This window comes from Dipodomys spectabilis, unplaced genomic scaffold (genome assembly GCF_019054845.1).
Source record: "Dipodomys spectabilis isolate Male_0828 unplaced genomic scaffold, ASM1905484v1 ptg000215l, whole genome shotgun sequence".
In the NCBI taxonomy this organism is placed as follows: Eukaryota; Metazoa; Chordata; class Mammalia; order Rodentia; family Heteromyidae; genus Dipodomys; species Dipodomys spectabilis.
The window spans coordinates 6,677,539-6,699,697 of record NW_024870892.1 but is presented as its reverse complement, the minus strand read 5'-3'; the positions used below and the strand labels follow the sequence as shown (position 1 = coordinate 6,699,697).

The 22,159-nt window shown below is 55.1% G+C and overlaps 1 protein-coding gene across 1 annotated transcript; it reads left to right on the top strand.

Moving 5' to 3' along the window:
- Positions 1-4,722: 4,722 nt before the first annotated feature.
- Rab20 (RAB20, member RAS oncogene family) lies at positions 4,723-21,347 on the top strand. Its single transcript, XM_042697167.1, has 2 exons — positions 4,723-4,960; positions 20,603-21,347. The coding sequence occupies exons 1-2, from the start codon at positions 4,789-4,791 to the stop codon at positions 21,136-21,138; spliced, it is 708 nt and encodes a 235-aa protein (XP_042553101.1). The 5' UTR covers positions 4,723-4,788; the 3' UTR covers positions 21,139-21,347.
- Positions 21,348-22,159: the final 812 nt, after the last annotated feature.

Below are 22,159 nucleotides of genomic sequence, written 5' to 3'. Positions count from 1 at the left end.
CCCAGGAGACATTCCTTATCTCTAACTAACTGCCAAAAAAGAAAAAGAAAAAAGAGAGATGGAAGTGAAGCTATGGCTCAAGTGGTAGAGCACCAGCCTTGAATGAGAATGCTATGGAACAGTACAGTGCACTGAGTTCAAACCCTGCCAATACATGACAGTGCGCACGCGCGCGCACACACACGCACACACACACACACACACACACACACACACACACACACAAACATGTCCTTGGAGCCTGGCCTACCTCTTGGTGCCAGGCTCCTAGGAGGCTGAACAAGACCCCAGAGAGCCTCTTTGGCCACCTTTGCCTGTGTACTACACTGAGAAAGAAACCAAGGGCTGGGTGACAAGTGAGGCTGGGGGAGGGGGAGTTGGTCAGGAACCTGCTTCCAGTCCCCAGGGGATCTGACAGTGGTATGCCTCAGCCCGCACAAGTGATGGGGGAGGCCAGTGGGTGGTGGGAATCTGATGAAGGGACTCAAAAGGGAAGGCTCCCTCAAGGGGTGGCCCTTGGGGGAGGGGTGCCTAGCTGGAGCTCCTGGAACTCCTGGTCAGTCCACACTGAGGAGGGCAGGGATGCTGTGCAGGTGAAGCTGACTGGGTGAGGAAGTGACATCCCTTCATGCCATCCGTGATGCAGAGCTTTCAGGAACGCTTCCTGGGTGCTACGTGCAGACCCAGTGGGGATGGATGCCAAGTTCCCTCCTCACGGAGCCACATCCTAGAGACAAGACAGAATAGGAGAACATGGGAATGCGCAGAATGGCTTTGGACAGAGGTGGGGAAGTAGAGCTGGGCAGGGGAGTGACGGGGAGGGAGCAGGGTGGTCTGGTTTAGAAAGTGGTGTGAAGTGTGAGCATAGGAGAACAGTGGGCAAGGTTTGGGCCTGTGGGGGCCGGGAACAGGGAGATAAGGCAGGCCTTGGAGCAGAGAAAACCAGGAGTTGACAGGTCACGTTGACAATTAATACAGTGGTAAGAGCTTGGAGTGAAGGAGGCTAAATAGTGGGCTTGAGTTGTCTAGGTGTGAGCAGGTCCTGGATGAGTGTGTGGCTGTGGAGAAGGAACATGTAAAGGATGTGTTGAAGGTAAGATGTGGGTATGGCCCCAGGGGGTATCGTGAGGCACTGGACATGGATGTGCAAAAGGTCGGAGAATAGTGGACCACATGCAGAGGGAGGGCACGTGAAGGACCTGCTGGGCTTGCCGTTTGTAGCATCCAGATGGAACCATTGGGATGGAGAGAGGAACAGACAGGAGCCCAAGCCTGGAGCATCGTTCTTTAGGAAGAGAGAAATTCCCTTAAGGGGAAAGGATAGAAAGAATGGTACAAGTTCCAGGTGAGCCTCTAACACTACCAGATAAAGGGAGAGGTGTACCATGTTCATGAACCCGACAGTTTACTACTGTAGACATCACTTTCCTGAAATGTAACTATGGTTTCCACTAACGTGTCTCGTAGAATGAGGTAAACTAGGTTCTAAAAGTCACATGGACCAAGATAGCTCAAGTTCAGGTACAGCCAAGGCAACTTGGCCAGAGAATGTCCTACCTGTTCCAAGGCTTATTATGTCCCTATAATCACGAGTGTGAGGCTGTTGAGGGATGGGCAAATATGCCAACAGGACAGACAGAGAGCCCAGAAATGGACCTTTGTGTAAGCAGGATGTTAGCAGATGACAGAAACAGGACTGGAAGTCAGTGAGGAAGGTCATGCTGAGTAGTGCTGGGCCATAGCCTAAACACAAGATTTCATTCTCAAAAATCATATCCACAATGAAGTACAGAGGGCTAAATCCTCACATTTAAACATCAAAGCCTGTGCCTGTAATACTGCTGTCTGCCCTTCAGATGAAGAGTCATTTCCTATGCTTGAAGCTGGCGGGGGGGGGGGGGGGGGGGCGGGGGGGGCGTTCCTATGCCCTTTTTTCTTTGTTATTGACAGGTAACATTGCACACAGCTATGTGTTACAGCATGATCGCTTGCTTCATGCTGACAACTGACAGAGCACGGGGAGAAAAGGTTTACCTTTTTATTGTTGTGATAAAGGTGATGTACAGAGGGATTATAGTGACATAAGTCAGGTCAAGAGTACACTTCTTTTTGGACAGTGTCACCCTGCCCTTGCTCTCTCTGGAGAAAATGGCTTTCAGTGAGTCTGTTTTGCTGGGGTTGGTTTCAGGCATAGGGGACTGAACCATTGGGCGTGTGGTCCTAACACTGCTCTGTGTTGGGTTGTGGCTCTCTCCAGTCAAGTGTGAAGGCCATGCTGAGAAGAGGTCACCCCGCAGGAGGACAGGCCTTCATCACAGATGAACAGAGTCCTTGTAAGAGAAAACACTGGACACACAGGAGACACACACAATGGAGAAGGTGGCAGGGCAGGCAGGCACAGATGGCAGCCACAAGCCAAGGAATGCATAGGCCTTGGAAGCTAGAGAAGGTGTGACCTAGGGTTCAAGGCCAGAGGCCCAGTCTGGGGTTCCACAGAACAAGTCTGGCCACTCAGCCCAATACATTGATAAGAGACAGGGAGTGGCGAAGGGCTGAAGAAGAAAATGTATGGCTTGCATTTCAGATTATCTCCTAGGGCACAGGTAAGAGCTTGAGGCTTAAATAGAGGAAGAATTAGGGCATGGGCTGAGATGTATGTGTAGTTATCAGGCAGTCTGGGACACAGGTGCTGTGTACCGCTCAGGACCGGTCAGGTGGGCCTTGTTACCTGCAGAATATCATTGTTGTCTGGCCGAGGGTTGAGGTCACTTCGAGACCTAAGATTTATCAGCCCTATTCTTCCTGGACTCCAAGGTGGCTGCAAAGAGAGCTTGGGAAGCTGGTTTTGTGCCAAGGCACCATGCAAAGGGGGGCGGAGAGGCCCAGCTTTGTTACCTCTGTACAGTTTCAGGCCCAAGCGAGCACCAGTGCTTTGCAGTTTAGTCCCAGTCACAGAGGCAGGCAAGATCCTATCCTAGGCTCTTCAGGAGCTCAGCCTGGCTCAGCTGTGCTCCTTTGTAAATAACTCTATGCACTTTGGATATTTCCAAAACAACGGAATGTACAGTCCTGCAGGTGAGAGGTGAGGAGATTTAAGTTTAAGGACATGGAGACCCATGCATCTTTGTGTCCCCGCCCCCCCCCCCCCAACACTGGACACCGGGAAGCTGGCCAAGAAGCAAGGGCGATTCGGCCCCAGGCAGAGGTCGTTGATTCAGGTTCCAGAGAGCAAGCTCTTCAAGGCGTGTGGTGGCTGCACCTGTGGAGGGCTGGCAGGGGAGGGGAGGCCCAAGGCTCACCGGGAAAGGAAGGGCTTAAGAGTTCTCAGCCTAGGAGGGGAGACTCCTCTTAAAGAAGAAGAGCCACATTAGCATGTGCTGAGCGCAGGCATGATCAACCACACGCACACAAGTCATTCTAGGCTGTGTGTGGGTGCAGGCAGCCCCCAGCCACTTAGTGGTTTGCAACTAGCAGTGAGTTCTCTGAGGGACCCCAGACTCAGAGCGGCAGCGGAGGGCTGTTCCTCAGGACTCCTTTCGTGGGAAACAAAAGGGGACTCCCTGCGTGTGGAGCTCTAGGGCTGCTCCCCACGCTCTCTACACAAGTGCCCAGTGCTGCACACCCAGCTCTCAGGCCTCAGGGGCAGCTTGGCGATGGAGGCCCTGCCCTGTGTCCCTGTTTCCAAGAAGCTGTCAGTTTCCACTTCCCCGGTGCCCAACGGTTCTCCCGGTGTGACTACAGGTGCAACAGTTTCCTTGCACTTCTCTCACCCCCAATTCCTGTAGTCATAGCACCTTCTTCTCGGAACTGACCCTACTCCTGAATTCCCAGAGTCTGTGCAATGTGACCTATGTAACCCATGTGACTGCCCCCTAAAATTCAGTTTCATCTCAGCCCACACCTGTTTCTGCGGCCTGTGACCCTAGCCACGTGGGGCCGAGACGGGGGGGGGGGGAGGGGGGAGGAAGGGCACGGCTCGGGCAGCCCCGGGCCGTGGAGAGTCCCGGGCCTCACCTCCATCAGCCCAGGGCCAGGGGCGGAGCTGAGGCTCAGGAGCCGGCCAGGGCCCAGCGGCCCGGACCGCGCGCGCGGCCCTGGGCTCAGCGACCCTCACCAGGCCGGGGGTATCAGGAGAGCCCCCGAGAGCGGGGACCCCCAGAGCCCGCTGGGGGGCGCCCCGCCCGAGGACCCGCCCGGGCCGCGGGGCTACCCCCCCCCCCGCCCGAGGATCCCACCCTCCGAAGACCACCCTCGGACCGCGGGGCGCCCCTCCCTGGGGGCGCCCGGACCCGGTGCACAGGGAGCATCCAGGAAGGCGCTTCCAGAACTTTCACCTTCCGCCCAGTCGCGCACCCAAACTCGAGTCTGAACCCAGGGCTTCTCGGGGAGAGTAGGGGAACAGAGAAAAGCGGGGACTCCCCGGAGGGGCGGGGTCTGGCGACAAGGGGCGGGGCGGCCCGGAGGGGCGGGGTCTGGAGGTAAGGGGCGGGGCGCCCAGATGGTATGGGCGTGGCAATGACAGGCGAGGCCTGCCAGACGGGGCGGAGCCAACAGGGGGCGGGTCATCGGCAGGCGGGGGCCTGGCAGGAGGGGCGGGGCCCGCGGAGGCGGGGCTTCGGCGGGCAGGGGGCGGGGCGTCCCGCGGGCGTCCCCGAGGGCGGGCACCCCACGTGGGTCCCCGCCCGACGCCTGCTTCCTTCTCAGTGTCCCGCGGCAGGCGCCCGCGGGGTCGGCCCGTGTCCGGGTTCGGCGGCCCCGGGTCGGCGCGGTCGGGGCCCCGGCGGGGCGATGCGGAAGCCCGACGGGAAGATCGTGCTGCTCGGGGACGTGAACGTGGGCAAGACGTCGCTGTTGCAGCGGTACATGGAGCGGCGCTTCCCGGACGCGGTCAGCACGGTGGGCGGCGCCTTCTACCTGAAGGCCTGGCGCTCGCTCCACCTCTCGCTCTGGGACACCGCAGGTGAGCCCGGGGCTCCGGCCCCGGGGACCCGACCCCGGGGCCCGACCGCGATCCCCGGGGGCCCCACCTCGACCTCGGGGCCGACCTTGGGGGCGGCAGGTGTCACCTCTGCCCGTCCCCGGCGCCCTTCGTCTCCCCTGCGGGCCAGCTGGGAGCCCGGGAGCCGGGGCGGGTCGCCTGGGAGGCCGGGCCGGGGCCCCAGCCGGTGCGGGAACCCCGACGGCTCTGTGTGGCTTTAGCGTAAACACCCCGGAGGACGGTCTCTGAGCCACCGCAGTTAGCTTGGTTAGCTTTGTTTTTATTTGGAAGGGGAAACTGAGGCACTGCACGTCCCGGCTCGGTGTAGTCGGGACACTGGGAGATAGCCGCCGTCTTCTCTTCTGTCCCGAGCTTTAGTTGAGCCGAGCTTTAGTTGAGCAGAACTCACACACCAAGGGCCTGGGAGCTTTTCCTGCAAGGACTCTGGTGTTGGGTGCAGGTCCTGGGGTTTGAACTCAGGGCCTGGGCGCTGCCCCTGGGCTTCTGTGTTCAAGGCCAGCGCTCCACCACTGGGGCCACAGCGGGGTAGTTAGGAGTGTCACAGACTTGGACTTTCCTGTCTGCACGGGCTTCATCCCAGGATCCTCCCATGTCAGCCTCCTAAGTGGCTGGGATTGCATGCCTGGAGCCAGGCTGCATGTATGTACAGACATTTATTTATTTATTTATTTGGTCCGGTTGTGGGGCCTGAACTCTGGGCCTGGGCGCTGTCCCTCAGCTCTTCACCTCAAGGCTAGCGCTCTACCACTTGAGCCACAGGGCCACTTCCGGCTTTTTTCTTTTAGCTTATGTGGTGCTGAGGAATCGAACCCAGGGCCTCAGGCATGCAAGGCATGCGCTCTACCACTGAGCCACCTTCCCAGCCCATGTACAGACATTGTAAAGATAGGCAGTGAATTATTGGTGTGTGTGTAGTGTTTATGCTTTTCCAAAACCATAACGTAAAGATCTTAGTCCATTTTCAGTTTAGCTACAGAATAAATGGCAAAGGGTAAGATACCTCAAGCAAGCGAAGGAACAGGAAACTTCCATGCCTTTACAGTGATGATGTGTGTGTTTGTACTTTTACAACCTTGCAGTTCGGAGTTTTGTGTCTGCGTTCTACTAAGTGACACATCTAAAGGTCTGGTCCAGAAATCCCAGGCTGCTTTCCTGGGTGCACCAGCCTGCCCAATACAGGAATGAATTTTCCATGTTAAATGGGATTAGTAGCCAGACCTGGCGAGCCTGCCTGTAATCCCAGCCACAGAGCCAGGGGCAGAAGGATGGGGGTTCTGCACCGGCCTGGGCCCAGGTATCAGGACCCTACCTCAAAAGTAGAGGTGCTCAACAGTGCTGTGCTGGATTCTGTGTTCTCTCCTGGAAACCGCGTTGCTGGGGTGAAACTCCAAGGTCCTCACTTTTCCCCAGCTCTGCCCTCCACCCTGGGCCACAGTGAGGAGAGGTCTTTTCCGAGATCTTTGCTCCTTTCAGCTGCCTCTCTTGGGCGTGTCGTAGGTGAAAAATGCAGGCAGTGGGAATGGGCCGGTCGTAGCCGCTAGTCCGGGCCTCCAGGAGCAGAGCCTCAGGGCATGCTTGGTGGGGCTTTGCTGCTCTCTGTGGCTTAGGAGGGGACAATTGGGGACCGCTGTGAGAGACCCACGCCCAGACCTGTGCAGTAGCTGCCATGGCAGCCCACTGATGATGGGGTCTGCACCTCTGGGGCATGGGGTCCATGTGTCTAGGGGATGTGGGGTTCCACTGATCATGGATCTGCGTGTCCTGGGTGTGGGGTTCCACCAAGCTTCCCTCAGGGTTTGTCTTCCCCACAGGGGACTTAGGACCTTGTCCATGTGATGTCTCCATGCCTCCCGCTTCCCCATGACTCCCTGCCTGGCGGGGCCAGGGTTTGCTGGGTCCCCAAGTTCTTGGGTAACCCCAGATTCCTTCCGTAGCCTCAAGTGGGTCCCCTGCCAGCAGGTTTTCTTTCTTTCGCCTTCTCTGGCTTAGAGAACCTTCTGTGTTTCCTGTCTTCTTCCCCTTCCCTCTATCCTTAGAGCTGGGTGGCTAAAGGAATCTTTTCTCACCGACCCCCTGACCTGAGCTCGTGCTGGAGGGCAGCTCCTGTGTGTGATGTGGGATGAGTGGTTTTTTCCTCTTGGTCGCTTTCTTCGTCTCCCCATGCCATAAAACCTCCCAGAGTCACAGAGTTACTGGGGTCTCTGACCTTGTAGCCACGTGTCCTTGTCCTTTCCTCGCTTACAAAAAGATGCTGCCATATCCTGCAGCCCAAACCTGTAATCCCAGCTTCTTGGGAGGTAGAATGCAGGAGGCTTGTGGTCTGAGGCCGTCCCAAGCCAGAATGTATCCAAGACCCCATCTCAGGCAGTAAACTGGGTGTAGTGATGCATGCCTGTGGTCCCAGCTAGGAAGGAGATGCTGGTAGAAGGGACTTGGTCCAAGCTGCCTCTCTCAGGGGGCACATGGAGGAGGTCCAACTGAAAAATACACACAGTACTGTGGGTGTGGCTCAAGTGGTAGAGCACTTATCTCCCAAGTGTGAAACCTTGAGTTCACACTTCAATTCTGCTTCCCCCCCCAAAAAATGGGGTGGGGGTTTGACTGTTGCACCTGTCTCAGCATGGTTGGAGGGCAGTGTGTCCCCTTTGGCAGATTTCCCAAACAACACTCCGACAAGGAAGCGGGACAAGCAAGTGTAAACTGAGCCTTTGCTGAGTAAACCATCACCTCTGAGCCCGAGGTGCTGGACTGTTACTACCCCAGCCAGCATGTCACAAGGACCAGGGTCTGCCGGAGGAGCCTTCTGGGATGAGTACAGAGGTCAAGGATTGGGGATGGGAAGAGAGGGAGGGCTTGTGGGAGCAGTGGCAGCCGTTGTGTGCACTGAGGAATCAAGCCTGCTGGTGGAGAACTCCTCTGCTGCTTGGGATCAGGTAGGGCCCAGTGACAACCAGTTTGACCCACAGACAGTGGAGACATGTTAATAGCCCCTGAAACACAAAGCAGGAAGACTGGAGGCGTGGCTCAGGTGGTAGAGCTCTTGCTGGCAGGTGAGTTCAATCCCTCGCACTGCCAAAATAAATACAGAAATAAAATCCCATGTATTAGTGGGATTTTACATTGTGTTTGCTTTTTGGGGGGAGGAAGGGGCTCTGTTGTGGAGTTTGAACTCAGGACCTGGCACTGTCCCTGGAACTCTGCTCAAGGATAGTGCTTTACCACTTTGAATCACAGTGCCACTTCCAGTTTTTAGTGGTTAATTGTAGATAAGAGTCTCATGGGGACTTTTCTGCCCCAACTGGCTTTGAACTGCGATCCTCAGATCTCAGCCTCCTGCGTCGCTAGGATGACAGGCGTGAGCCACCAGTGTCCTGCTGTTTTTTAAAATTTTTATTTTCTAGGGATGCACTTGTTACATTTTTTTTTGGCCCAGTGTTTAGTGACTTTGTAATTGTTGGAATTGTGTTAAAACTCTAAAGGTATCTCCAAGGAGGGGCTTTTTCTTAAAAGAACTCATGGCATGAGTGGACTTAAATGAGCGAATATGCAGTACTGCTCTTTCAGCAATGCTGTTTCTGCCACACCATGTCCACAGATGAATTCTGGTGTTATCTGTTCTGCTTTGTATTGTTCAGAATTCAAAAACAAACAAACAAAAACGTGGATCAAAAGACTGAGACATTCCAGCCAGGCTGGCTAATAAACGACTTTTATTTTTGCATTTCATGGCTTAAGCTTTCCTATTCCTATTTCCTGTTTCCTATTATCGCACGACACACGCGTGGTGGGGGAAGAACAGGGCACAGACAAGAACGACCTGTGCTTACAGAGGGACTGGGGGCAGGGGACGAAAGTCATGCACCATAGTCCCAGCCTGGCTGACCAGCATCAAGGCCCCCGTTTCTGGAAGCTTCCAGAACAGTTGTTCCTGTTGTCCTCACTGGTCAGGATGAATGAGTCGGAGGAGGCTCTGTGTTCCCTAAAGGTTCGTTCTGTCCCTTGTCATAAAGATAAAGTCCGTTCTGTGCCAGGTCCCAAGGTGGTCACGGCACCAGACTCTCCTTCCGTTTCACATCCATCCACGGTTCATCTGGGTTCCGTGACTTTCAGCGCAAGAGGCTGAGCACTGCCACAGGAGCTCTTCCCAGTGTCTGCGTGCTTTTCTCCTTTAATCCTCCCAGGGCTGGCGGGGAGCCCGGCTGGCCTGGGGGAGTGGCACAAAGCAGATTGTGGCAGAGGGGAGCTGAGAGCCTGGGCAGGCCGCCCTGGGGGCTGACCGCTGGCCACTGGTCACTGTGTCCTTCCTGGAAGTGATGTCCTCGTGTAGTGAGCAGGATGGGGGGGGGCGGTCCTGGCCCCTGCCTACCACACATGCATGCCATCCAGTGTCAGGCCCCAGTCCTGGAAAGCTACCATCGCCCCCCCTCCGCCCCTCCCCCTTGGAAATGACCCCAGAGGGGCCGGGCCTCAGCTGGACCAGACCCTCATCCACAGTGCTAGCTTCTGCCGTGCCCTGGATGGGCTCCTAGCACCCGTCCTCGCCTAGAGCTCACCTCGGCTGCAGAGTAGCCCAGCTCAGTGAGTGGAGTGGAGGGGTCTGATCTGGCGGGGGCAGAGGCCTGCAGCCCCGCTCACACGGGTGGCTGCCTCACACACTCCACCCTGGAGAAGGAGCCCAGAGTTCAGAGCATGCGGCCTGTGGACACCCAGGTGGGCCGGGACCAGTTGGGCGCCACCAGCTGCTGTGATCCCCACGCTCAGGTGAGATCTGGGGGCTCACCAGGACTCCAGCAAGAAAAGGGCTGTTTCTGTGGCTCGTATCTGTAACCCCAGCCACTGGGGAAGCAGGCACCGGCGGATCCTGGCTCCACAGCATCTGCACAAAGAGCTCTCAAGACCTCGTCTCAGTCAGTGAGCTGCACTATGGCAGACCAGGCCTGAGAGGAGGGTGGGGGTCTGAGGCCAGTCACAAGAAGAGAATCATGTTATTTGTGACAACGTGTGTGTGGAACTTCAGGACGTTAAGAACACTAAGCGCAGGAAGGCACGCCTGTGCGACCTCATGCACGTGGGATCTAAGGAAGCTGCTCCAGTAGAAACAGTTGATCCCTGTCCAGGTGGGCGGGGCCATGGACGACCCTGCTGGGTGGGTGGGGTCAGGGATGGTGGACCCCTGGCCAGGGTGGGCGGGGTCATGGGACCAGGGAGATATTATTGATGCCAGGTAACAGGTTGCAGGCAGGCAGGCTGGAAGGTTCTGGTGCATGTCTTGGTGACTGGCATCAGTACACTGTTTACGTGCCTGGAATTTACTATGAGAGCACTGGTGAGAGTCACTGAGGGGAGAGGCAGCCGTTTGTTTGATACCAGGGTCGTTTCACAAGGACACACGTGCACCAGCATATGTACACCTGAATATGCACAACTTTTAGTTTTCAATGAGGCCTCAAGAAAGCTGGGGGAGGGGCAGTGTTCTGACAAGTCGTGGGGTTTGAACTTGGGGCCTGGGTGCTGTTCCTGACCTCTTTTTACTCAAGGCTAGTGCTCTACCACTTAGAGCCACAGCTCCATTTCCGGTTTTCTGGTGGTTTATTGGAGATAAGAGTCTCACAGCCTTTCCTGCCTGGGCTGGCTTTGAACCAGGATCCTCAGATCTCAGCCTCCCGAGGAGCCAAGATGACTGGCATGAGCCACTGGCGCCCGGCTTTCTATCACCCTTCTTGCTTGGCAGTTGTTACCATCACACCGCTGGCTTGAGCCCTGGCCTCACCTTGGACCTCTATAGACCACGGACGGCAGACGCTTTTGGGTTTCTGCCATAGGTCATAAGATTTGTGAATGAAACGAATGTGTGTGTGTGTGTGTGTGTGTGTGTGTGTGTGTGTGTGTGTGTTGACACCCTGCCTGGCACTCACACTCCCAGGCGAGTTCCTGGTGATGCAGATGGGATCTGGTTAATTCAGGGCTGAGGTAGCCGGAGCACTGTGGCTGGGAGTCTGGTGCTCAGGACGGATGGAGCTCACGCACTCCGAGTGTGGCTGCAGCTCGTTGGTGCACATCCGGCTTGCTGGAGAGCAGCAGCACTTCACAACCAAGATGTTGTGCCAAGGAGCCAAGCCCCAGTCGCCTTCGTGGCACGGGGCTGTTAGCGTTCTGGGCGGTATCCTAGGTATCAGCCCGGACACCCTGTTTATGCAGCCATGCATATTTTCTTCCGAGATTGCAAAGCATATACCAAACCTAACGAATTCCACATCTGATGAGTTCTGGCCAGCCATGGTGCAGCCCCCGCCCTGGCTGCTCTTCCACCTGGCTGCTCATCAGTAGAGGGAGTGGAGTGGCTCCTAGTGGAGCCAAAGCTGCTCAGAGCCTCCTGGTCTCCAAGTGAGGGCTGTGTGCAGCATTTGTAGAATCCAGGCCGGCCAAGTCTGGTGAGAGGCTACAGTTTTCTCAGGTCACCACATAATTCCCATGGCGGGTGACAGAGACCGGCTGGGGCTGGACCCAGCCCTGAGGAGGATGGCTGCTGCTGAGAGCAGGGTGGGCAGGGGGAAGCTCACCCCACTGTGCTCCTCTCGTTTGTATGAGGTGTTGGATTCCTACATGGTGATTTGGTGTGTGCGCCGGTCCTAGGGCTTGAACTCAGGGTCTGGACACTTTCCCTGAACTTTTATGCTCAAGGTTAGCATTCTACCATTTGAGCCCCAGCTCCACTTCCAGCTTTTTGGTAGCTTATTGGATTTAAGAATTTCACAGATGAGGCTGGGAAGGTGGCTCAGTGGTAGAGTGCTTGCCTTGCATGCCTGAGGCCCTGGGTTCGATTCCTCAGCACCACATAAGAAAAAAGCCGGAAGTGGCACTGTGGCTCAAGTGGTAGAGTGCTAGCCTTGAGGTGAAGAGCTGAGGGACAGCGCCCAGGCCCAGAGTTCAGGCCCCACAACCAGACCCAAAACAAACAAACAAAAAAAGAATTTCACAGACTTTTCTGCCCAGGCTGGCTTTGAACTGTGATCCTCAGATCACAGCTTCCCAAACAGCTAAGATTACAGGCGTGAGCCCCTGGTGCCATGTGTGAGGCACACACATTAACATTCATCTTGTGTGGCCATCGCAGATAGAAACCCTGCTGTCCTCAACGCTCGCTTCCTGTCCCAGCCCCAGCCTAGGCACCCATGTTCTGTTCTGGTGAATTTATTTATAAGTTTATATAATAATTCAAAAGTTTAACTTCTTTTATATAAGGCAGAGCATTGTTATAGCCAAATGTGACAGACTGAATTCTTACACAATACCCAGTTATGAGTGACTGACAGGCTTCTGCGTTGTCAAGTTAGCAGTTACATCTAGGTATGTGCAGATAGTTCCCCTTTCCCCTTCCTCTTCTCCCCCCTACTAGCGTCTGTCCTCCCATGCTTCCGAATACATTCTCTACAGGGCCATGCTGTGTGGCCTAGGCTGACCTCAAACTGATGATCCTCCTGCCTCAGCCTCTGAGTGGTAGAATTTCAGATACACACGCCCCATCTGGCCCAGACGGCATGCACACACTTACTGATATCTGTGGGTGGCTGACGTGCCTTTCGAGGTTAGAACATGTCCAGTCCATTAAGCAAGAGACAGATACCAGAAACAGCTGCACAGTCCCATTTCCTGTGAGTGTTCCGCCTTCTCTAGGACAGAATTGGCATGAGAACACTTGTTCCCTGCCATGTATTTTTCAGCAGACTTTGTGTTACAGAGAAGGAAAAGAAAAAGCTCTCCTCACCTGTCCAGTGAAGGTGTCAGTGGTAGTGGGGGCCTTACCACACCAACGCTTTCCTAGACGACATCTCAAGCTTTTGCATTGTAAATCACTCCTAACTGAGTAATGTGTACAAATTCAGTTGATCACATTTAGCTTATGAAAATGATACTACGCTTTATGTAAAACTTCTGAATTTTATAAAATTATAGAAGGAAGGTGCCCAGGTTTTATAGTGAATTTGTAGGTCAGTCCTGACTTTGGAACAAGTCAACACTTGTTTAAAATGGAAATCTGTTTGCTGTTTTAGTAAGTAGAGACTTTAGCAAAACAGTGACTTTTATTTGGCAATCTCATTTGGAAATTATCACCGGACAAACAGTACATATTGAAGTGAAAGGGTATTGGCTTACCACACTGGGCTGTGAGGTGTTTTTGTTTTGAAAGCTAAGTCAGTTATGTAAGTGTATTTCTTGCGATTTACCTCCTTTCTCTTAATAGTAGGCTGTTGAAAAACATCTCTTTGAGTTATTTGGTTTTATTGTTGCATTTTGTAAGTAGATTCATGCCTGAAAAGATTGCACTAATTTGAGAATTAAGCTGAATCATTATTGTGTAACAAGTGGAGGTGGGGGGTGAGAAGACCCTGGGGCGGGGTCCTTCTGTGGAGAGCCCCTGGGGGAGCAGATGGGGATGGGGGGGAGGTCTTGGGGGAGGAACCTTCCCCCTCCCTCCCCCGTGGGATCAAGTTGTGCACTTTATCATTTGAGTGGTTCACATGGTTTGTTTCCTACGTGTACAGTGGAAATCACCCTCAAGGATGAGAATGAAAACACAAGACTTTCAATGTGAAGAGGGATCATTTTTTCTGGAATACTCTGTCTCTCCCCTGTGGAGTGCTATTCCATGAGTTAGAAATAGTTTGGAATCCTATATTTCAAAAAGTAAAAAAAAGTTTGTGTGTTTTTGTTGTTGTTGTTGTTATTATTGGTCGTGGGGCTTGAACTCTGGGCCTGGGCGCTGTCCCTGAGCTTTTCAGCTCAAGGCTAGATCTCTGTCACCTTAGCTACAGCGCCACTTCCAGTTTTCTGGTGGTTTATTGGAGATAAGAGTCTCACAGGCTTGCCTGCCAGGGCTGGCTTTGAACCTTAATCCTCAGATCTCAGCCTCCGGAGTAGTTAGGATTATAGGCGTGTCTGGTGCCCGGTGCCTGGTGCCCGGTGTTTGTTTGTTTGTTTGTTTTTTTAAAACAGGTTGGGTATGGATGATTGTAGTTAACTATTTCCTGATTGCTTCGGGTGGAGCGGTACTTGGAGAGCAATTAACTGGGCTGGATAGAGATTAACATGGTGAGCTGTGTACCCCAGGACCAGCACGCTGGAGTGGGGCACTGCCCTTGGGGACCATAGTCTTCTCGGAACAAGATAGAACGAACAATAACTTCATGCAACTAAGATTACAGAATGTCCGGAACTAGCTTATTTTAAAAGCCTTACCTAATTCCTTCCTCTTCCCCGGCTCATTGGTTACTTTGTCTTGAAGCCTTGCTTCCTTCTGCAGGCAGAGAAATTCATTTCTATCTATCTCTTTTATATGCTTATGAATGAATGCCTGGCCGCTGCTGGCTACTGCTCAGGTGCGGAGTTTTTGTGCAGTTTTCTTTCATGGTGGCGGGTGACCCAGCAGGGGCAGTAGAGAGACCCCTTCCCTCCCTCCTCCTCCTCCCCCCCCAGGCTGGGCAGGCCTGGAGTAGACACTGGTCCTGGCCCTCGCTGTGTCCTGTCTCTGAGGCTGTGGGCTGCAGGCCTGTGGCACGAGCTGTGTCCCGGATGACTTCTGTGTCCCTGTCCTTTGAATTTGTTTAGCGATCTGTTATTTCCTTTAGTGGCTGGAGTGTGGACATGCTCTTTTCTAATCTGTTTTTTCCTGCCCTGTCTGCCAGGGGGGCACTGTAATCTGTTGGCTTCTCTCTGCGCCTGCTGTCCTGTGTGTGTGGCCTGGGCATCTGTGTCCTGTGGCAGTAGCTTGGGCGTCTGTGTCCTATGTCCTTGGCCATTGAAAGTCTGCCAGTTCCTTTCAGGATCTGAGTCCTTTGAGATCCTCAGGCCTGGTGTGAGTGGGAATTTCTGAGCGTGCACAAGGCTTGGAATATCACTGGGTCTGGGAAGGGTGTGACTGGTTGCCAAGATTAACACACACACTTTGCACAGTGTCATTTACAAAATAAGCCCCCCTGCTTGGAGTTGGAGGAGTGAATCCATTGCTAGAATGCTAGCCAGTGAGTGAAAGCGGCAGGTACTAAGTTTGAGTCCCAGTCTGGGACCTAAAAAAGAAAGGAAAGAAAGAACTAAAATAAACCCCTGGCTCTGTCCCCTGCGCTGGGTCGTGGCTGGCTGTCCCCTGTGGGGTGTCATCCTCTACCCACCCTGCTGCCAGCTGGGCAGTGGCCTCCCCGGGTGCAGCCAGGGGTGTCTGTCTCCAGATAACTCGCTGGCGTTCGTTCCCCGGACGGCTCTTCAGACGCCTTGTGTTTCAGAGATGCAGAGCCTCTTTGGGGATGGTTTTTCGCTGGCTGAGTCAGATGAGAGGGTCATGGGTTCACGAGCAGCCTCGGGTCAGGTTGGAGGCTGGGAGCTGTCAGGTTCCGGGCCACGGGGTGCGTTGTGGTCTGTGGCTTGTGCTCAGGAAGTACACAGTTTCTGCCTTGGGCATGGGGGGGGATGGTGGTGTGTGGGTTTGGTCATCCAAGCAAAGGGGCGTCCCAGCTTCCTTCTGCTTTGTGTGGCGCGGGGAGGGGCACACTGCTGGCTTCCCTGCCTGTCTGCGGAGGGAGGGAGGGGTGAGGGGTGGCTGGGAAGAACTCATGGTCTGTCTGACCCTGCACAACCTGCGGTCACCAGGGGAAGAAGCCTTGATTTGCGTCTGGCCCGCTGGGGCTGGAGGCCTCAGAGCATGGCTTCCGCTATGCTCGCCAGGCTCCCGCCAGCAAGTCCCACAGCCTCGCCAGCTATGCACGACGGTAGGCATTTGTTCTCTCATCTGCTAGCAGGGCACAGGCTGAAGCCAAGGCCCACAGGTCCGCCCTCCCTAGCCCCGGGGAACAAGCCGCCCTCCCACCTCCCATTCCCCGCAGTCCAGGGGCTCGCAGCCGCATTTCCAACCCTTCACGCTGGCGTGTGGCTCCTGCTTGGCTCTGTGCTCCTGGGCTCTGCGTCCGCCTTTCCTCGGAAGTCTTGCTTTCTGCAGAACGGAAACAGCATGCATCGGCTTTGGTGCTCCTGGAACTGCCTGCTTGTGTTTAAAATTGCATTCTTTTTCTGTGATGCTGGAAAGAAGCTGGAGCCTGAAGGGTACCAGGCGGCGCTTTGCCGTCAGCTGCATTCCAGCCCTGCAACAGCCTGGCACACCACCCCTTCATTGGCGCCTTGGCTCAACTTCCCTTCCCTGGGGTCCAGACTTTCTAAGATCCGTGCCTTAGAAAATGCCCCTCGCTGCCATGGTTAGAACACACTTCTAGGCACTCTATCCAAGGCACAGGTCCACAGGTGAGCCACACCTGAACCCCAGGGCCATCGGTGATGCTGACAGCCAGTGACTTTTGCCCCGATCCCCACAGAAGCTCTTAAGGGGAGCACCCAGCTGGCCCTGCCCGGGGCAGCAGTCACTCCCCAGGATGGAGCTCAGTGTGGACTTTGGAAGCAGATGCTCTGTGCACTCCTCGTCTCCGGGGCGCTTGCCATATGGCCTGTTTCCCATGGGGCGGAGCGTGAGTGAGGAGGCCCAGCCTGAGTCCCTCTGTCTGGGCTCCACTCCTCCTGTGTGCCGGCAGCCCACGCCTGCCGCTCCCTCTGGGGCTCTGGGAGAGAGGAAGTCCCTTGTGCTGAGTTTTGGGGAGGCTGCAGGTCTGCTGTGTTTCCGTCGTGCCCCCATCTGTGGTGAACATCTGGTTCCCAGGCTGAACTTCACCCAGCACCGCGGTGGGAGGGTTAGCCGGATGGTGTTTGGGGCTCCAGGATCTGAAGCCAGGCCTTGGTAGGCCAGGTGCACCTGCCCCGTGGGCTGCCCTGCTCCCCTTCTGCCCCCCAGGCCCCTCACGGTGGGCCTTGTGTGGTACTTTTGCCGGGTCCCGATGGTGGTCCGGGTTCTGGTTCCCTCCCCACCGGGGATAATCACCCACACCTCCGTTGACGGCAGCACCGGCACAGATCCCATCCCCATGTGCTTCTGAAGTCCCCATACTCAGCCCTCCCAAGTGGCACACAGCAGCTCATGAGGGCGGCCACTCCGCTCGGCTGTGCTGACCTCTGGCGGTGTCCACTGAAATGAGGCTTTTTTCTTTTGCCCGGGTTCTGGGCCAGCCTGGAGCTTGGCATGGTGAGTTGGATCCCGGGCGGCTCAGGGAGGGCCAAGCATGGGGAGCACCGAGTCCAGAAGCTGGGCTGTGGCACGGGTGTCAGGTGAACAACCAGAAGGCAGTGATGGCTGGCACGCTACCACATTGGACTCACGAGCAGTCAGGTCCAGCCGTCCAGGAGCCGGCGGCCAGCTGAGGGACGGAGGGTGGCCCACGGCACACCTGCCCGGGAACCTGCGAGGAGTCTGGAACATGAGGGGTCTGATGCAAATGCTGTGGATTGGATGGCAGGTCTGTGGCTCTGCAGCGTCTTCACCGTCTGTCACGGCTGTTCCACTAGCCCCATGCCGGCGTTCCGTGGCCATCCGTCTTGCTTTGGGCACCGCCCACATTGCAGCAGCCTGGACCGCCCATGAGCACCCTAAAATTACAGATGACCTCAATGTCAGGATTGGAGAGTTCCAAGCACAAAGAGTACAGACCTGTCAATTTTTTTTTTTTTTTTTGCCAGTCCTGGGGCTTGAACTCAGGGGCCTGGGCACTGTCCCAGAGCTTCTTTTGCTCAAGGCTAGCGCTCTACCACTTGAGTCACAGTGCCACTTCTGGCTTTTTCCGTATATATGTCACTGAGGAATTGAACCCAGGGCTTCACGCATGCTAGGCAAGCACTCTACCACTGAGCTACTTTCCCAGCCCTTGTCAGTTCTTTTCTGGGCTAGCTGGTTGAGTTGTGTGCATGGAAGCTAACAGCTGTGCCAGCTGCTCTGGCTGGTATTTGGGGTCTCCATTTCCTGCTTCTTTGAGTTGCTGTTAATGTATTATTTTTGGTTTGTTTTAGTCTTTTTTAAAAGACAAATCTGACTTAATTTTTTTTTTTTTTGTCATAGGGTCCCACTGTGTGGCTCAGGCTAGTTGGAACTCTCAGCACACCTTCCAGAGTGCTGAGATTACAGGCTGGCACTACCACACCCAGCGCATCGGTCAGACATTTTTATCTGGAACAGAAAGCTATTCTAGGCGTAGGCATTAGCACACTTCTCCCTTTGTCCCAGTGAACTACGTAACAGAGATGTGAAAGAACATTCCTTCAGGGTCAGGGGAAGCCCCGCCCTGGTCCCTGCCGGTACTCTCTCGTGAAATTCCTGCTGGAGCTGATCACATTTTGTGCTGCTGCAGCTCTAGCTCTGGGTGGTTATTCGTGTGCCTGTGCAAGTCCTAGGGTGTGGAGAACCATTTCTTTTCTTTTGTAAACTAATGCTTGTGGTTTCATATTTTTGGGTCCATTTAGTTTGGTATTTACTTTTTTTTTTGTGGTACAAGTATTGAGGCTTGAACGCAGGGCCTTTTCACTCAAGGCTGGCGTTCTACCACTTGAGTTTTAAAAATAGAATTTTATTGTCATTATCAAGGTGCTGTTGAGAGGGGCTGCCATTTCCCAGCATCCCCTTCCTTCCCTCGCCCTGGCTCCCCCTCCCGTCCCTGCCCACAAGTCGCCTAGGTCATTTTCCACACTGGGTCTACTGAACAGCATGACTGCATTTGTTTACCCTTTCTCCTTCCATTTCCGAGCCCCTCTTTATGCCCTAAAAAGACAACAAATAAACTCCAAAAGCAAAAACACTACCATAACCCTCCCCCGCCTTGCTGCCTTGTTTCCATTAACTTCCAGCTTTTTGCTGGTGAATGGGAGATGAGAGTCTCATGGCGTTCTTTGCCCACGCTGGCTTTCAACTGTGAGCTTCAGATCCTCAGCTCTGAGCCGTCTGAGTAGCCAGGATTACAGACGTGAGCCGCTGGTGCCTGGCAATTGTTTGTTCTATTAGCATTTATCAATGGTATGAAGGGATCCCTTGTGATATTGTCATATACGCACAAAATGTACTTTTATCCACTTTATCCCTCTAGTCTCTTCCTTATCCTCCCACTCCTACTGATTTTAATTTTTTACTGGTCCTACTCTGCTGTCTTCATGCCGTTGTACATTGTAGCTCAATCATTTCCTCCCGTTCCCCTTCCTTTTCCCTCCCCCTTTCTGCAGGTTCCCCAACTGTCTCCCTCTCAGACTCATGACATTTTTATTATCATTAAGGTCTAGATTTTGCGTGTGACAGAAAGCATGTGACCTTTGTTTCTCTGAACGTGGCTTATCTGGCTCTGTGTGGTCCTGTGATTTAGAGGTTCTTGGCCATTCATTATCTTGCGCTCTGGGAGGGTGACTGCCCGCCAGGGAATGACGCTCCTGAGTCCTGTGTCACTTAACAGGCAGCGGATGCTTGCTTACCTGGCCAAGAACTGGTCCCAGGGCTCCAGATCCCCTCGGCTTGCCTTCCTGAGCAGGGGGGCAGCCCCTGGACCCAGGCAGGACCCATGTCAGCCTTCAGACCTGCTGTTCTCTGGCCTGGCTCTGCTGCAGCCTGCCTCACGTTGCTGAGGGAGTTTCCTGGGCTTGTTTGGAAAAGTGGGCCCGGGGTCGCTAACTGTCAGAGCTTTCCCAGACGTGCCTGCATCTCCGCACGCCCCTCTGCCAGAGACCACCAGCCTACTTGGGACCAGGCAGGGCCACCTGGCTAGGGGTTGGTGCCCTTTGTCAGGACGTGGCCCTTTCAGGACTGCGGATGAGGTAGCACTGGGCCCAGCCTTGGTGTCTGGCTCAGAACCGTGGCAGTGAGAGATGGATGAGGGACACAGCGTTCTGCGTGGACGACACATGCCGGTGGCAGTCTGTGCTGCAGAGGCTCACGGTGTCCCTCGGCACAGCATGGCTGGTGGCCCTTGCTCAGTCACTGGGTCTAAATGCATGCAGGCACAGGCTCAGGCAGCCGGGGGCACTGAGGACCGGCGTCAAGGTTCATTGACGCGTGTTGCATGGTCACTATGACACTGAGATCCAGTCCCGTGGCAGCAGCTGTGGCGCTGTGGTGGTGTCCACTGCAGGGTCGCTGGACTGGCGAGCAGGCAGGTGAGCACTCTCACTCGGGTGACGGTGTGGGTGGCTCCATGAGAGGAGAGGCTGCCTGTGCACGGCCCCCGGGCTCCAGCTTTCCATACACCTCCCTCATCAGACAGTGAGCCAGCCTGAGGGCAGCCCAAGTGAACCCGGGCAGCGGGTGTTCATCTGCCCTGTCGCCCTACACTGAGGGGTTTGATTGGAGAGACTCCTTCCCATCTCGATCACTCTAAACAGAGGTTCTCTCTCTGCCTCTCTGTCTCTCTGTCTCTCTGTCTCTGTCTCTCTGTCTCTGTCTCTCTCTCTCTCTCTCTCACACACACACACACACACACACACACACACACAGTCTCTGGTGGAGTGGGCTCCCTGGCCAGTCTGCACAGAGGCTATGGATGTGGGGCCCAGCGAGTCGCCCCCTTTTCTGATTGAGACAGCAAGGGTGTCGCTGTCCTCCCTACTGCAGCGGGGTTGGAGTCTATCGGCGCGGGCGGCTGGGTGGGTGGGCTTGCGGGTGGGTGGGCTGAGGTAAATGACCGCTGTCTCCTCCTCTCCCTGCAGGGCGGGAGCAGTTCCACGGCCTGGGCTCCATGTACTGCCGGGGCGCGGCCGCCGTCATCCTCACCTACGACGTGAACCATCGCCAGAGCCTGGTGGAGCTGGAGGACCGGTTCCTGGGCCTGACCGACACGGCCAGCAAAGACTGCCTGTTTGCCATCGTGGGGAACAAGGTGGACCTGGCGGAGGAGAGGGCAGTGGCCAGCAGGGAGAAGGACCAGCCACTGCCCAGGGCGGCCAGCGCCAGGCCTGGTGCATCCCCCAGGCAGCCAAAGCAGGCGCGACTGGAGGACGCCGTGGCCCTTTATAAGAAGATCCTGAAGTACAAGATGCTGGACGAGAAGGACGTGCCAGCGGCCGAGCAGATGTGCTTCGAGACCAGTGCCAAAACCGGCTACAATGTGGACTTCCTGTTTGAGAGCGTGTTCGACATGGTGGTGCCCCGGATTCTCCAGCAGCGGGCCGCAGGGCCGCCACAGACTGTGGACCTGACCAGCAGCAAGCCCGACGCGCTGCCCAGGTCGGGGTGCTGCGCCTGAGGCAGGCGGGCCGCGCCGGGCCGCGCTGGGCCTGGGTGAGGCGGGGGTCCGCCCTCAGCGGCTGCCATGTTGTACAGCGCAAGTGCCTGCTGCTCTCCTCAGATGTTTCTCTACACTGTGAGTCACAGCGCTCCTCCCATTTGGGATTTGTATTTTGATGCATTTTAATAATGATTCCTCACATTTAATTTATTAAAAAATCAAGAATGGCTCTTTTTTATATTGGTTGGATAGGGTGGGCTCCATGTTATAAAAATGGGTTTTGAGAAGAGCTTTGGTGTGAAGGTTTTATTTGAACTCCAGGGGACTCCTTGCTGGAGAACAGCGGGGTCACCAGGATGCTGGCTGTGAGCCTTTTTTTTTTTTTAAAATATATACTGGGCTTCAAACTCGGCCCTACGCATGCTCAGCTAGCATACTTAGCTCTCATGCTCTGCCATTCATGGTCTTTTTCTGCTCAGGCTGGCTTCGAACCCCAATCCTTGTTGGTGCCAAGTATGGGGTTGGTCCTCAGGCACTCCTGGAGGCTGGGGCTTTGGAGGGTGGAGGGGTTGGGGCTTGGGGCTAGGTTGAGGGGACTAGCCACCTCATTTTGAACAGGCAGACTTACCATCTTTGGGGAAATCTTATTTAACAAAGAGGACACAGCAGGTGAAGAGAGGGACCTGCAGCTGAGGCTGAGGACAGGGTCTATGCCCGGCGGGTGGTGCTGCTCTGAAGTGGTCCCACCAGCAAGCACGGTCCCCCCACCCCATTCACTTTAAAGCAGGTTTCCCTGCCGAAGCTTTGGCTTTTAAGGTCCCTTCCTCCCTTGAGGAACAGTGGGAGGTGCCTGGGAGGTCCAGCCTTTGTATAGCTGGGGGCTGAGTGTGGGCATGTGCATGGTCATACACCTTTAGTACACTGAGCTGCAGTGACTCCCCCAGTGGGCACAGGCTCTGCTTCCAGGACCCACTTCCCCTGGGCATGGAGGCTCTGATGCCCGTGCTGGGCACAGTGGTGGTACCCTCCCCCATTCTAA